Source organism: Mastigoproctus giganteus, chromosome 7 (assembly GCF_048544385.1).
Source record: "Mastigoproctus giganteus isolate SK-2022 chromosome 7, ASM4854438v1, whole genome shotgun sequence".
Classification (NCBI taxonomy): Eukaryota; Metazoa; Arthropoda; class Arachnida; order Uropygi; family Thelyphonidae; genus Mastigoproctus; species Mastigoproctus giganteus.
The window spans coordinates 95,100,073-95,115,570 of NC_143581.1; the positions used below are offsets into that span (position 1 = coordinate 95,100,073).

At 38.2% G+C, this 15,498-nt stretch overlaps 1 protein-coding gene across 5 annotated transcripts in view; it reads left to right on the forward strand.

The window, feature by feature from the left end:
* LOC150083087 (sorting nexin-14-like) overlaps positions 1-15,498 on the forward strand; it is an 842,525-nt gene that overhangs the window by 748,660 nt on the left and 78,367 nt on the right. For all 5 annotated transcript variants that reach the window (XM_090377020.1, XM_090377024.1, XM_090377023.1 and 2 more), the window contains one exon: positions 13,847-13,877. In XM_090377020.1, coding sequence (XP_090233146.1) covers positions 13,847-13,877 — 31 coding nt within the window. The remainder of the gene's footprint in view (positions 1-13,846; positions 13,878-15,498) is intronic.

Genomic DNA, 15,498 nt, shown 5'->3' on the forward strand with positions numbered 1-15,498 from the left:
AGTTGCCTCCCGAACATGCTGCTGTAGAAAACAATCATCCAGTGAGTCCACAAAAGCCTTGCTAGTGTGTGAGTGACCAACCCACAAATTCCAGTCAATCTCTGGGAAATTAAAATCCCCCATTACTTCTATAACACACACCTACTCTCATTTTTCCTTTCCCAGTGCTTATGTCACACCAAACAGAGTCAACATTGCATTGTCCACCAACATCAATTGGATGCACTTCCTTAGATTTTGTGTTTCTTAACTAACAGCATAACCCCTCCTCCCTTCCTGTCCTGTCTGTCCTTTCTGCACATATTGTACTCCCCAAATTCCAATTCTGCACTGTTTATGTCTGTGTGACACCACGTATCTGATATCCCAACAGTATCTGCCTTTGATGACTTCACTAGCAGTTCAAGCTCATCGAATTTATTAACTATACTCCTAGCACTGGTACATGCACTTTTTCTACTCTTAGTTACCCCAACACAGCCCATGTATTTTCTTGTTCCACTATGCCTTCAGCAGTCCTGGAAATCCCCATTGCCTTGCTTTCCAGGCTGCTGCTCAATTGCATTTCAATAGAAGCAGTGCAAGAATCACTTTCACCTCTGCCAGTGGCTACTGTTAATCTATTAATCTGTGTATCCCCCCCCCCCAATCTAGAAGTTTTCCGACCCACCTAACTCTGCCTCGATAGCATCAGCAAATATTCTTGCACTCTTTCTGAGAAGTTGCCACTTCTTAGCCCATCTCCCCAATTTTTCCAGATCCTGTTGCAGCAGCCCATGAGCGTCAGTAATGTCCTCCACATCCTCTTCAACTTTCCAGACCCATTGATTTTTCAAGAGTGACAATATCATTTGTCAAAGCACCATCATCTTCAAATCCATCGACATTATGGATAATTAAAGGCTCAATTTAAGCACCTGGTGGAACATCATTGCAAGAATTTAGAATCCAGCATGTTGAACTTCAACCTCCAAAAATCTTTGAGGGTGACAGCATTTTCACCAGAGGTTGGTGCAGAGCAACTTGCAAACATTTTCGTGGTTGTAGGTTTTCTTGAAGTTTGCAATCAATTGCTGATCCATTGGTTGAAGAAGAAGAGTGGTGTTGGGTGGCAAAAAATTGACTTGAAGAAAGTCAAATTGTGCCTCAAGAGATCAAAAAGGTTGGGATCATAGCCTGGCGCATTATCCAGCAGGAGCAGTGCCTTCACGGGAAGTTTATTTTTCTCAAGGTAACTCTTCACTGAAGGACAGAAAACTTCAAGCTCCCATTCATTGAAGACATATCCCATAACCCAGGCCTTCTTGTTACTGCGCCAAAATGCCCCAACATGCCTTTGTCAACCTTTTGTCGTTTAAATACTCTGGGGGTATTAGAGTGATACACAAGTAAAGGCTTCAGCATAAAAATCCAAGAGGCATTGGCACCCAACAGGAGAATGAGCCTATCTTTTATAGACTTATTTCCAAGTAAACTTGCCTCATCCTCAGTGATGTACATTCTCCTGGGCATTCACTTCCAGAAGAGGCCGGTTTCATCAATGTTAAAAACTTGGTGGGTAAGATAATCCTCCTGATCAACAAACACTTGGAATTCGATTTTAAAGGTCTCAGCTGCTTTTTTCTTGTGACAACTTTAATTGATAATTGATAATCAGATACTTATCAATGGGTTTTACCAGCCGATGTAAAACCCATTGATAAGTAGCTTTTATTGTAAAGACGGACTTTTTTTGTGTCCCTTGTTGCACTAGGGCAGTGAAATGACTCAGAAGATTGTAATTCTTCATCACTAACCTTATCAGAATTGTCCGTGGGCTTAGAATCCTCTTCCATTCCACACCTCGTCTTAAAAAATTGCCACACTGAACCATCAGACATGATTGAAAAACACAAACGCTAATAAAATATAAAACAGCAGGGCATAATAAATAACTAACTAGAAAATCGCAAAAAATACAAAAATTTCACGATAAATTCCCTTCACTGGGTGCCTCCCTATGCCTTTCAACACTTTTGACATTCGCCCTTTTTTTTAAGTGCTCAAACCAGCCTCTGCTGACTTAAAGTCTTCAAAGTGCACAGCACTACCATGGTTGATGGAGCTTTAAGTTTCATATCATCGTAGATCTGAAATAATCGTACAAGTCATGTTCCGTGCCACGCATTGAACAATAAAAAAGATGCTAATTGATTGAGAACAATCATATGAGTGATGTTCCGTGTGGCACGCATCTGAAAATTTCCATCCGTGTATCGTTCCAGCTATATCGGAAAGCTATCAGTACTGCAAATATCATTGGTCCTTAAAAAAACAATCATATGGAAGGTATTTTACATTTTTTAACCTCCATTCGCCGAATCCGCTACCGAGGCCGTAGCTATCCGCGGTAATGTCAGAGAATGGGATTTTTCCTAACTTTTAGAATTCAATTTTGTTAATAAATAAATAAATAATAACCGAACAATAAACAATTCCTATCTGGCCACTTAGCCTCATGCAAGGAGAATCAACTTTGATTTTCTATCCATTGATCCTAATTGGATGAGTTGACATCCCTGCCACTTGGAGGCGTGCCACTACTACCCAGCAATCTAAATCTTCTTTTAAAGACTTCCGAAACGTACTTATTAAAATAAGTAAATAACCTTTTATCAGTGAACATAACATGGAGTCTCTCTTTCTCCAGATAGCCCATTGATAGTTCCAATTCCATTCTCAAGTCAACATAATAATTGCAGTCAAGCATAACATGCTCAGATGTTTCAAGCTCTCCACATTTACACAACCCATTTTCTTTAAGTCCAAGCTGAAAGAGTCTCAATGCCAATCCATGTCCAGTTAACAAAAACGTAGAACAAAGACCAAACTGTTGCCACAACTTTCTTTTAACATCAATTATATTAATTCTCGGCAAAAACATAAAGGTTTGTCGTCCTTTTTCAGATGTTTCCCATTCCATTTGCCATCTAATTTTAACTTCTTCTAAAACTCTGTTCTTTTCATTTTAAACATCTGCTCTTGTATAAATTTTTCCTGGTTCTGGACAAGTTCTTATTCTTACTATTGTCTTCCTGACGTTTCGCTTAGTAAGATATCCAACTCCAGCTATTAATACTACATACTGGACTGGCAACCTACCTGATATTATCTGCAAGGCTTCTGTGGACACCGTCCGACATGCCCAAGTAATCCCTAGTAATGCAAATCTTTGTGCTTGTACTAGGTGTTTTTGAATAACCTTATTCCCAATCCTATGAACCCAAGCCCCGGCAGCATAACACATTATAGGTGAAAATAAACAATCATATAACAGATTGAGGCCTCTACCTTTTATACTCCAATCTCTTCTAATCACCCTCCGGAGCTTGGCATATAAGGTTTTAATTTTAACTTTTAAATACTTAACGTGTTCTGTAAAGAACAAACGTTCTTCAATCATTAAGCCTAAATATTTTGTTACTTGTGCATATCGAACGGCACTCCCCATCAGCCGTACAGTAGGAGCTCTATTCATGCTTAGTCTTCCCTTGAGCAACATCTGAACCGTCTTTTCCTTTGAGACCTGCAATTTATGTTTCCTTGTCCATATTTCTAATGTTCTCAAAGCTTCTTCTGCTTTGCTTTCTATGGAAGATCTGGAATTTCCCTGAACCATCACTACCAGATCGTCAGCATAAGCTATCTTTGTGACACCAGGCATTTCTTCATTTAAATATTCATCAAAGACCATGTTCCACGCAAAGGGGCCAATCACCGAGCCTTGTGGACATCCTTTATTAACTTTCCTAGTTATCTCTGTATATCTTGTTTTAACTACTACTTCCCTATTGGAAAAGTAGCTTCTAAATACATTATATAATTTTGTTGTACATACTTCTTTAATTCTTGACATGATGCCTCCCCAGCATAAGTGGTCAAAAGCACCCTTAAAATCAATAAATACACCCAAACAATACTGTTCCTCACTGTCCTCCACCACTTGAAGCAATCTATATACCGCATCTTCAGTTGATGAGTCTTTCTTAAAACCATATTGGTTTTGTGATGACATATTTCTTGAATCATACCTCATCATAAGACGGTTCATACATAGTCTTTCATATATCTTGCCCAAAACAGAGAGGAGGGCAATTGGACGATATGTACTAGTTTCATTAAGCATACGATCTATTCCTTTTATAAGTAATTTTATCTGTGCTCTCTTCCACTCATCCGGAAAGGCACCCTCTTCTAAACATCGATTATACAGATTTAAATATAATTCTGGAGCCATTTGAAAAGATCTTTTCATAACCAAAACTTCTATTTTATCTAGGCCCGGCGATTTACCATCCTTCGCCTGGCCCATGGCCGTTGTCAACTCTTCTAACGTAAACTGTTCTTCTGGTGTCACTACAATATTTTGACCATCTATTTCTAATTCATTGACTTCTTCATTTTCATCTGGAAAGAGATCGTCCAATATCCTGTTCACTGATTCTTCCCAAGTTAAAGTTTGACTATTTTCATTGCCAATAGTGCTCATTATTTCCGATAGGCTTCTTTTATTAGTTAATAATTTAAAAATAGAATTCCATGGATCCCTAGATCCTTGTTTGCTCACATATTCCCTCCACTTATTCTGTTTAGCTTTACAGATAGCTGTAACATATTCTTTACGACAAGCTTTATACATATTTTTATACACCTCACACAAATCTAAATCTCCAATTCTTCTTACAGCCTGGAACTTTCTTCTTAAGCGAAAAGTCTCTCTCCTTTTTTCAGATAATTCAGTACTCCACCAGAATACTGGCCTATTAACTTATACCTTTTCTTCATACTACTAGAACATGCATCTTTTAAAATAACAGTTAATTGTTTAACATAATCATTTGATGTCAGGCCCACCCAATTTATTTCATTAATACTACTCAAAAACACCTGCTCAAACTTCGGCCACCTTGCAGTTTTATCCATAAATCTATCAATATCATTCAATATTCTCACTGAATCATTTATAACACAGGAGAAAGAGATGCTGTTATGATCACTAGTAGTATGATGTTCTATCACTTTCCAATTTCTAATATTATCCACAATAGAGGTAGTCGCCAAAGTTAAATCAATATATGACTGTCCATGTACCGTGGAATAAGTAGGAGCATGTCCTGTCACATTTAACACCTCCATATCCGAGGCAGCAATGAATTCCTCCAGCATCACTCCTCTTTCATCGGATACATCACTACCCCACAATGGAGAACAAGCATTAGAATCCAAGGCAACCACTACATTACAAGAGCCAACTAATTCATATAATTTATCTAAATACTTTATATGTTGTTCCATTCCTTCTGATGGCTGGCAATATACTGTAACAACATACAACTTGCCACATTTCCCTATAATTTCACAACAAATGTGTTTCTCATCACACAGTGATAACACTTGTGTTACAACCACTTCAGGATCTCTAATTACTATGGCCGTCATTGGATTATCACCTTTAGAAACAATTCTATATCTAATAGGATAACCTGATACTTTAACTTTAATTACATATGGCTCCTGCAAGAGGGCCACCGAGAAATCTTCACATTCCATTATATGATTTATTTGCAATGCAACTGCCTTAGCTCTTTGTGCATTTAGTTGTAAAATTTTAATATACTTATCCATAATTAATTTTTCTTTTATGAATGTCTAAGGCCCTTTGATACTCAATACACTTTTTATCCACGGCAGCATGAGCAGTCTCTTCATTCTTCCCTTTACAATTACAACACTCGGGCTGTTTCCCTCTATTTGGACAGTCTTTAAACAAATATTCTTTGGAACAGTGACCACATCACATCTCTCTCCTACAATACTTTGCAACATGGCCAAAAGCAAGGCATTTATAACATTGAGTAATTGAATATATCTCTTTAAATTTGTAGGCCATCCATCTCACAAATAATCTTACTCTATCCTTAACATTATTCCATAATATAGGAGATAATTGTAAAATCCAGTTATTCAACTGTGTATTCCTATTCCTATTTACGGTTAAAATCTCAATATTTTCTTTAAACTTCTTTTCACTTATATCACAGTCTTTAAAGTTTTTCACCCACAATTGCTGCAATAGTTCTTCTTTCTCTACATCTTTTTCCACATCAAATAATACAATTCTAGGATATACAGGTTTAGGCACAATATACTTTAATCCTAAGTCCTGAATTTTGGAACACGATTTCAACTTTATCAGATCATCATTTGTTTCAGCTTCTACCAGGACTCCCCTATCTCTTATTGGTTTTAAGTTCCGAACTTTAAGGTTTGATAACATCGGCCTTATTTCTTTTAAGATATCCACTTTAACATCTTCGCTCGTTTTATGTTTATCTGTCGTTGCTTTAATAATCATAACCTTTGACACTGTATCTTCAGTTTATTTTTCACAATAGTAGAATAACTTTGTTTTTCCTGCTTTCTTTTTACTTTCTCTTTCAATAAGACATTCTCAAGATATACTTCTTGCGCCTTTTGTTCCAATTTATCCCATTTTTCCAAAATAATTCTTATCACTGCAATAGGGACTTTACTTTGCTCATTCCACAAAACCGAGCTTAATTCACTCCTTATTTCTCTAACGTAATCAAAACCTTCCATACTCGGCCGCTCACTTACACTGTTTTTTCGTTTTCTCTTCTTATGTTTTTCCCCATCGCTTAGTTCTTGTTTATCTTCCACTTTTTTTAACTTTTTAATTTTACTTCCTTTTTGCAAAGATTGGGAAGTACCTGGTAATGATGTTGATCTTGTCATTACTGGTGTTCTCTGTAAAGTTTTTCCAATAAAGATATGGAAGGTATATATGGAAGGTATATCGGTTCCTGAGAATATCAGATGTCAATGTCATTGTCAATCAAGGCCCCACTGTACTGTTGTGGCAACCCTGACCATGATCATTGCCATCTATTGGTTCCCTTACTTGAAGATTCTTAATACATGATGAATCACTACCGATGTCCTTTTCAAGAATATTGTTTTTCCTAACAATCAAAGATGAAATCTGGCCTATTATCTGCCTAATATCTGAGTTATAGAAAGCAATCATGCAGCAAGCCCAGAAATGTTCTGCTGTTGATTGAGTTGTCAACCCACAAGTTCCAGTCAGGCTCTGGAAAGTTAAAATACCCCATGTCTGACAGTCTGATTTGCTGGTCCACTCAGTATTACTTCATTCACCACTTCATTATGCTCATCACAGTTAATGCAAGAAAGCCAGACTTGTTTAATATCAACCTTTAAAAAAAATTGTTGCCTTATTTCATTCTGATATATTTCCAATCCTTCCTTAAATTTACAGTGTTTCTTAGTTCTACAAGATTAGGTGGTAAATTCTTCCAGCAGTTAATGGCCCTTTAGCTAAAAGGAAATTTTTTTATATGTGCCTTATACAACTTTCCTTCCTTAATTTAAATACACATTCCTTTCATATGTTTTATACAAAAGAAAGGTATCCTTATTATTGAATGTACCTAGGCCTTTACAGTTCTTAACTACCTCAGTCAAGTCGAGACCGAAGCAGATGTATTTGCAACTGACACACAAAACCAAAATATTTCTCTTTAGGGATACTTTCTAATAACCAATAACTAATTTAGTTGCTCTTTACTGCACTTCACTTCCAAAAGCAGAGATCACTTTGACAATCAAAATTCCTCCTGAAATGTAGTTTTTTTTTTTTTTTTTTTTTTTTATTAGGAGCATTAGCAACTGAGGCCATATTGCTCCGGGATATGCGGTGGTTATTCCCTGACCTTTCCGCATTCTCCGTATTTGGTGGTGACAGGCTCGAACCCCGGTCTAATCAAGAAGCGTGTGCTACGCACTGCTGCTCCTTCCCACCTGGCTACGGAGGCGCCATCTGAAATGTAGTGTTCAAGCATGTATAAGGTGTGGCCTACCAGTGCTATATATAAAATGGAATAATTACTTTTTTGTCCTTACTGTCAGAATTCCTGTACATTAAGGAAAATACCATATGCTGTCTTTTTCTATCCTCACTATTAAGAGAATTTCATGTCCGGATGCATACACTTCTCAGGGGCGGTCTTCGATGTACTCGTCCACGTGAAAAGTGTGGGTTACCTTGCTTGAATTAAAAATGAATTAAAAACATATTTAAAAACTGATAAAATAAAGAATAACACCAAAGAACCAGTGAGAAACATATCATGAAGTTTAGAAATTGACAATTCAGTCCTATCATAGCATGGATTTGATTAAAGTTGGGAAGCAAGCCATGACCAAATTTCAGAGTAGGACCTAAAATACACAAAGTGCCAGAAGCACATTCTGACCAGAATTGCATTTATTTTATTTTTTTTTTTTTTTATATAACTATAATTTTATTTTAGTCTGTATAATGCCTAGATCTAGAACACATTTGTTGGTATTTTTTAACTGAATCAGTACAGTCAGTCCTCGACGTGTTTACCCTACACAAATTCGATCATACACGATTTATAAATAGGGGAATGATATCTTATATAACAGACAGGGTGGATGCCCTCAAAGGAACTAAATTGAGGGGCCCATCAAGCTCTCAGCTGCCCACATCAACGCCAGAGCTTGCACTTGGTCATTGCGCAACACAGCAGCAACCCCCAAGACAGAATGCGCTGGTCCCAAAGGAACTAGTAGTTGTTGGTGACTCTATTGTCAGGGAAACAGGGAACATGCTTTGTAAAAAGGATAGGTGGAACAGGACCAGGGTATGTCTGCCAGGGGCAAAGGTTGATTACGTTGTAGAGCAGATATCATCTTTTAAGGGCACAAAAGGTGATATAGTTGTACACGTTGGCACTAATGATATCAAGAATAGGAGACCGGCAGAATTGCTTAACAAGTACAGGTCACTGTTGAAAAAAAGCCGTGAAATATGGTTGAATTTGAAAGTGTCTGCAATTCTGCCCAGACACGATAGGAGGGAGTATATGATGAGAGCCTTGTCGATCAGTTCGGCCCTGGAAAGATTGTGCAAGGCTCAAGGGGTACAATTTTTTTCAGCCTGGACTGTACTTGTTAACAGGAGAGATTGCTTCTACAGGGATGGGATACACTTAAATAGAAAGGGTGCAAGAATATTTGCTGATGCTATCGAAGCAGTGTTATGTGGGTCGGAAAACTGCTAGCTTGGGGGGAGACAAAGACGAATAGATTAACAGTAGCCACTGGCAGAGGTGAAAGAGATTCTTGCACTGCTTCTATTGGAATGAGCAGAAGCCTGAAAAACAAGATGCAGGATATTTCAGAGACTGCCGGGAGTCATTGCGGTACAAGTAAACACATGGGTTGTGTTAGGGAAGCTAAGAATAGAAATAGGTGCATGTATACTTGCGTGTACACCAATGCTAGGAGTTTAGTAAATAAATTTGATGAATTTCAGGTATTGCTCAAAACATCAAAGGCAGATATTGTTAGGATATCAGAGACGTGGTGTCGCACAGATATAAGGAATGCAGAACTGGAATTTGGGGAGTACAACGTCTACAGAAAGGATAGACTGGATATGAAGGGAAGGAAGGGTTATGCTATTAGTTAAGAAATACATAAAATCCAAGGAAGTGAAGCCAGTGGACATCGCTGGACAGTACAGTGTCGAGTCAGTTTGGTGTGACATAGGCATTGGGAGATCAAAATTGAGAGTAGGAGTGTGCTATAGGCCTAATGACTCTGATGAGTACAGTAAGAAACTGTACAGGGAAATAGAGTGGGCCAGTAAATCAGAGAGTCTTATAATGGGAGATTTTAATTTCCCAGTTATTGACTGGAATTTGGGGGCTGGTCACTCACACACTAGCAAGGCTTTTGTGGATTTATTGGATGATTGTTTTCTACATCAGCATGTTCAGGAGGCAACTAGAGGGAGGAATACTCTTGATTTGATTATCAGCAGTGATTCTTCATGCATTAAGAATCTGCAGATAAATGAACCACTAGGTGGCAGTGATCACAGTGTGCTGAATTGGGATTTACTCAAAGAGGTAACTACCATTAGGGGTAAAGGGAAGGGTTATTGCTTTCGTAAAGGCGACTATGATGGACTGAGACAGTATTTAAATTCTATACAGTGGGACCAACTGATGATGTTACCAACAGCAAATGCAAAATGGGAAGCATTCAAAGAACTTATCTTGGAAGCTACTAGGCTTTACATACCAACTAAGAAATATTGTTCAAGGTTTAGGCCTAAATGGATGTCAGATGAACTGATGAGGCATATGGCAGAGAAGAAACATGCATGGGATACATACAAATTAACACGTGACACAGAAGCCTATGATAGATACAAGTTGATCTGTAACCAAGTCACAAAGGAGGTTAGGCAGGCGAAGGCAGATTACGAAAAATCTTTGGCAAGGGATGTAAAGAAAAACAGCAAAGAGTTCTTTACTTATGTAAACTCTAGAAGAAAGGGCATGAATCAGATTGGTCCACTTGATATTGATGGGTCAACTGTTGATGATCCTGCTCAGGTAGCTAACAAACTAAATGAATATTTTGCATCGACATTCACACATGAGGAGTTATTTAGCGAGAGGAAAGCCAGAGGTGTATTCAACTCTAACAGTAAGCTAGAGAATCTTGTAATAACTGAGAGTAAAGTGGAGGAGAAATTGTTGAAGATAAACACAAGAAAGGCACCCGGGGTGGATGGGATCTATCCAGTTATATTAAAGGAGGCAGCAGAGAAAGTAAGCAAACCCTTAGCCATAATTATGAGAGCTTCCTTGGACTCAGGTACCCACAGACTGGAGATGTGCAAATGTGACCCCAATTCACAAAGGCGGATCAAAGGCTGACACTAGTAATTATAGACCTGTGATTTTAACTTCTGTTCCAGGAAAATTAATGGAGGCACTAGTTAAAGAAGCACTGCAGGATCATTTAGACAAGACTTCAGTTATAGCTCGGACACAGCATGGTTTTGTTAAGGGGAAGTCTTGCCTGACCAATTTGATTGGATACTATGATGCAGTCACAAAGGAACTGGATGCAGGGAATAACTTTGATATTATATACTTGGATCTTAGAAAGGCTTTTGATACTGTTGCACATGGAAGACTGCTGCACAAATTGGAGCAGTGTGACATTGGAGGCAAATTGCTGCTGCTGTGGATAAAGGGGTGGCTGAGGGGGAGAAGACAGAGAGTGGTAATCAATGGACACTGCTCGTCGTGAACTATTAGTGGAGTCCCTCAGGGCTCAGTGTTGGGTCCATTATTGTTTTCTGTATTCATAAATGATATTGATGATGGTATATCAAGCTTAATGTCCAAGTTTGCAGACGATACAAAGGTGTAGGCAGGGTTGTCAAGGACACTACTGACACTATGCTGCTGCAACAGGATCTGGAAAGGTTGAGCAGATGGGCTGAGAGGTGGCAAATGAAGTTTAACATTGACAAATGTAAAGTACTACACATGGGAAACAGCAACCCCAGAGCAACGTATCAACTCTGTGGTACTACACCGACAGTGGTAGAGAATGAAAGGGACCTGCGGGTGGTTGTGCAGGCAGATATGAAGTTCTCTGAGCAGTGCAGATGGGCTGCAAGAGTAGCTCATGGTGTATTGTCAATGATATATAGGAATTTTTCTAGCAGGGATAAGTAGGTGATTATTCCCTTGTATAAGGCAATGGTCAGGCCACACCTAGAGTACTGTATACAGGTCTGGAGGCCTCATTTCAAGAAGGATGTAGAGCTGCTGGAACGAGTACAGAGAAGGGCAACAAGATTAGTGAATGGAACAAAGGGGTACTCTTACGAAGAAAGGCTTATGTTTTGCAAATTAGTGTCTTGTGACTAGGCACCAGCGAGGTGATCTGATAGAGGTGTATAAAGCCTTGAATGGTTTGAGCATGCTCAGTGCTGATGGGATTCTTCCTCTCGCTCAGAATAATCACATGAGAGGGCATAAATTCAAATTGAGGAAAGACAGATGTAGGATAGACGTGCGGAAATTTGCCTTTAGCCAGCGGGTGGTTGGTTGGTGGAACAGACTTCCATCCCTTGTCGTGGAAGTTGATAGCCTAAATAAATTTAAGGCTCAGCTGGACAGGTATTTGAAACGAACAGAGGGGTGAAGTAGTGGTTTTTTTTTTTTTTTTTTGGCTGATGCATGAGCTTGCTTTCTTGCATCAAATGCCGCTACTAATGCTATGCTAATAACACGAACCGAATTCGCTTATGCACGACTCACCTTTGTGTTTACAAGAAATGGCAGTCGAAAGCAGAATCACCCCAACCGAATGCAACGCGATAGGAATGAAGAGTAGATTCTGAAAATGTATTTATGTTTTTTATATCGGTGAATGGGAAACACATTTTACCATAATAACATAAAAACCAACACAATTCCAGCTATCGGTATAATCGCAAATGCAATTAGATCGAGTTTACTACCAGTTTTTAACAGATTCCACTAGCAGAAACGCAACTGGATTTTTATTGTTTTATGGTAGTAACCCCCTAGAAATGTGAGGTGTTAATAGTGTATCTCTGCCTTTACGGTGTTGTTTATTCAGTTGCTACACGTACACACGCACGCAGCTTTGTGTATCAGGCTTGCCTCGTTTTGTAATTGTGCTTTATTCCCTAAAAATGAACAAAATACTTAAAAGGCCTGGTGAAGACACTGCAGATTCAGAGAGAAAAAGAAAAGCAATATCGATAAACAGAGGTGGACTGGATCAAAAATTCTTACCCGGGATAATTTATAGTAGCCTCATACTATGGTTTATGGCCAAAATCACACCGGCGTCTGGCCCACCCCGGTAAGGCTTATGGCCAGTCCGCCTCTGTCGATGCGCCTACGTAGCCAATTGGGAAGGTTTTTGGTTTTGGTTTTTTTTTTTTTTTTAGGAGCATTAGCAACTAAGGCCATATTGCTCCGGGATATGCGATGGTCATACCCTGACCTTTCCGTATTTGGTGGTGACGGGCTCGAACCCCGGTCTAATCAAGAAGCGTGTGCTACACACTGCTGCTCCTTCCCACCTGGCTACGGAGGCGCCTCAATTGGGAAGGAGCAGCAATGCATAGCACACACGTCTTGATTAGACCGGGGTTCGAGCCCGTCACCACCAAATACGGAGGATGCGGAAAGGTCAGGGAATGACCACTGCATGTCCCGGAGCAATATGGCCTTAGTTGCTAATGCTCCTAAAAACCAAATAACAAACAAACAAACAGCCTCTGTTGATAGAGAAAAAATATTAAATTGTGAAACGCTTTGGGCGAAATGAAAGACCATGTGATATTGCATGTGCTACAGACCTAAATGAGGTGATGCCGAGAATTACAAAGAATGCAGAGAAAATAAAAACAACTTTCATAGCAGGAACAACTCAAAGTATAATTAAAATCCATTAGATTAAGACACAAAGAATTGGAAGATGGAACGGCTGTCATCTGTTTGGATAGAAAATCAAACAAAAAACAAGTTTGCTTACGATAGAAGTAAAAGCATTAGCAATATTTTATAACATAATAGTTGTAATAAAATACTTACGTATTTTATTACGACTATTTATTGTGTTTGTTAATGTTTTGGTTACAAATGTATGTTCAATCTTGGGTGGTCGGCACCTAACCCTATTTTCCCCATAGGGCATGTTGTTTATATTGCACGATTTTGCATTGCACGAGGGTATCTAGGAACACAACTATCGTGCTATACGAGGACTGGCTGTATTTATTTATTTATTTTTTTTTTTTCAGTATAATAATGCTTTGATTTTTTATAACCTAGTAGTAGTGCATTATTGCTGTTTTAAAAAGCTGCTAAATATTTTATCATTTCAGATGTATTATTCTTTAATAATGATCCTCCAAGGTAAGATTTTTAAATTTCTGATTTTAAAATTTAAAAAAAAATTATATATATATATATATTTAATTTAATTAAGTAAACAATTAATTTAAATAAAATTTCGATTTCATTAAAATTAATTCTAGTTCATAAAGTGTTTTCCAACTGAATTCTCACTTCATGTCTGCATCTGCAACAATATAATAATAATTTAAATTATAAAATAATCCTAATTCAAATAATGAAAAACACAGGACTACCTTCTCCTTTTATATTTTTGTTCTATAGAATTGTATTAGTATTAGTCATGTGATGCAAGGAAGCAGACTTATACAGCTCAGCCAAGAGTGGGGAGAGAGAGAGAGAGAGAGAGAGAGACAGACAGAGAGAGAGAGAGAGAGAGAATGTCTATATTCCACACATAAATTGTATAGTTCTTTCTTAAATTTATTCAAATTATCAACATTCATATGGCTGAATGAAAATTTAATATGTTTGCTGCCTTTTATATTTATGAGGGCCCTTTATGTGCATCTTGTGATGTGTGGATGGAACCTGGCAAAGATCCTACGATCCCCACAAATTATTGACCAATAGCTCTAACAAGTTGCCTCGGGAAAACCTTGGAGAAAATGGTGAACAACTGGCTAACCTGGTTCTTGGAAAAATATAACTTACTAAACACAAATCAGTATGGCTTCTGCAAAAAAAGATAATCTCTGGACCCCATCCTAAAAGCAGAGGCAAATATTCGCAATGCTTTTCTAAGGAATGAGCATCTAATTATGATCAGTCTCAACATAGAAAAGGTCTTCGACACTGCCTGGCTATATGGCATTCTGAATGACCTCCATAACATTGGTTTGCGAGGACACCTACCAATCTTAAAAAATTTTCTGAAGCTCAAAACCTTCCAATTAACATATCTATCACAAACACGTACTCAGGAAGAAGGAGTTCCTCAGGGTTCAGTGCTGAGTGCAAATTTGTTTGCAATCAAAATAAATTCTATTACAAAGACCTACCAAAAACAGTTGAAACATTCCTTTATGCAGATGATGTTAACATTTCATGCATTCACAAAACATGAACATGACTGAAAGGCAATTACAAAGCACAGTTAAAAAAATAGAACTGTGGACTAGAAATGATGGCTACAGAATATCATAACAAAAAACAATGGCCATACATTTCTGTAGAAAGCAAAAAATGCACCCAGATCCAGAAATAAGACTAGAAAGCCAACTGATACCTGTAGCAAATAGTATACGTTTCCTTGCCCTGATTCTCAATAAAAAACAACTTTTTTGGAACATCAAATGCCTCTGAACAACCTATCTAAATAAACTAAATATTCTCAGAGTCTTTTCTGCAATGATGTGGGAAGCTGATTTGGTTCACACTATTTCGCCTGTACCATGCTTTAATCAGATCAAGACTAGATTATGGAGACCCTGTGTATAGCTTATGTAGACCAAGTGTCATCAAATGGCTTGATTCCATACGTCACAGTGCCTTACTAATTTCCTTAGGGGCATACAGAACATCGCCTGTACAAAGCTTATATGTGGAGGCCTATGAGCCTTCACTATATCTCCAGAGGTAATAAACCCACTGTAAATAAACCAGCTGGAATATGACTAAA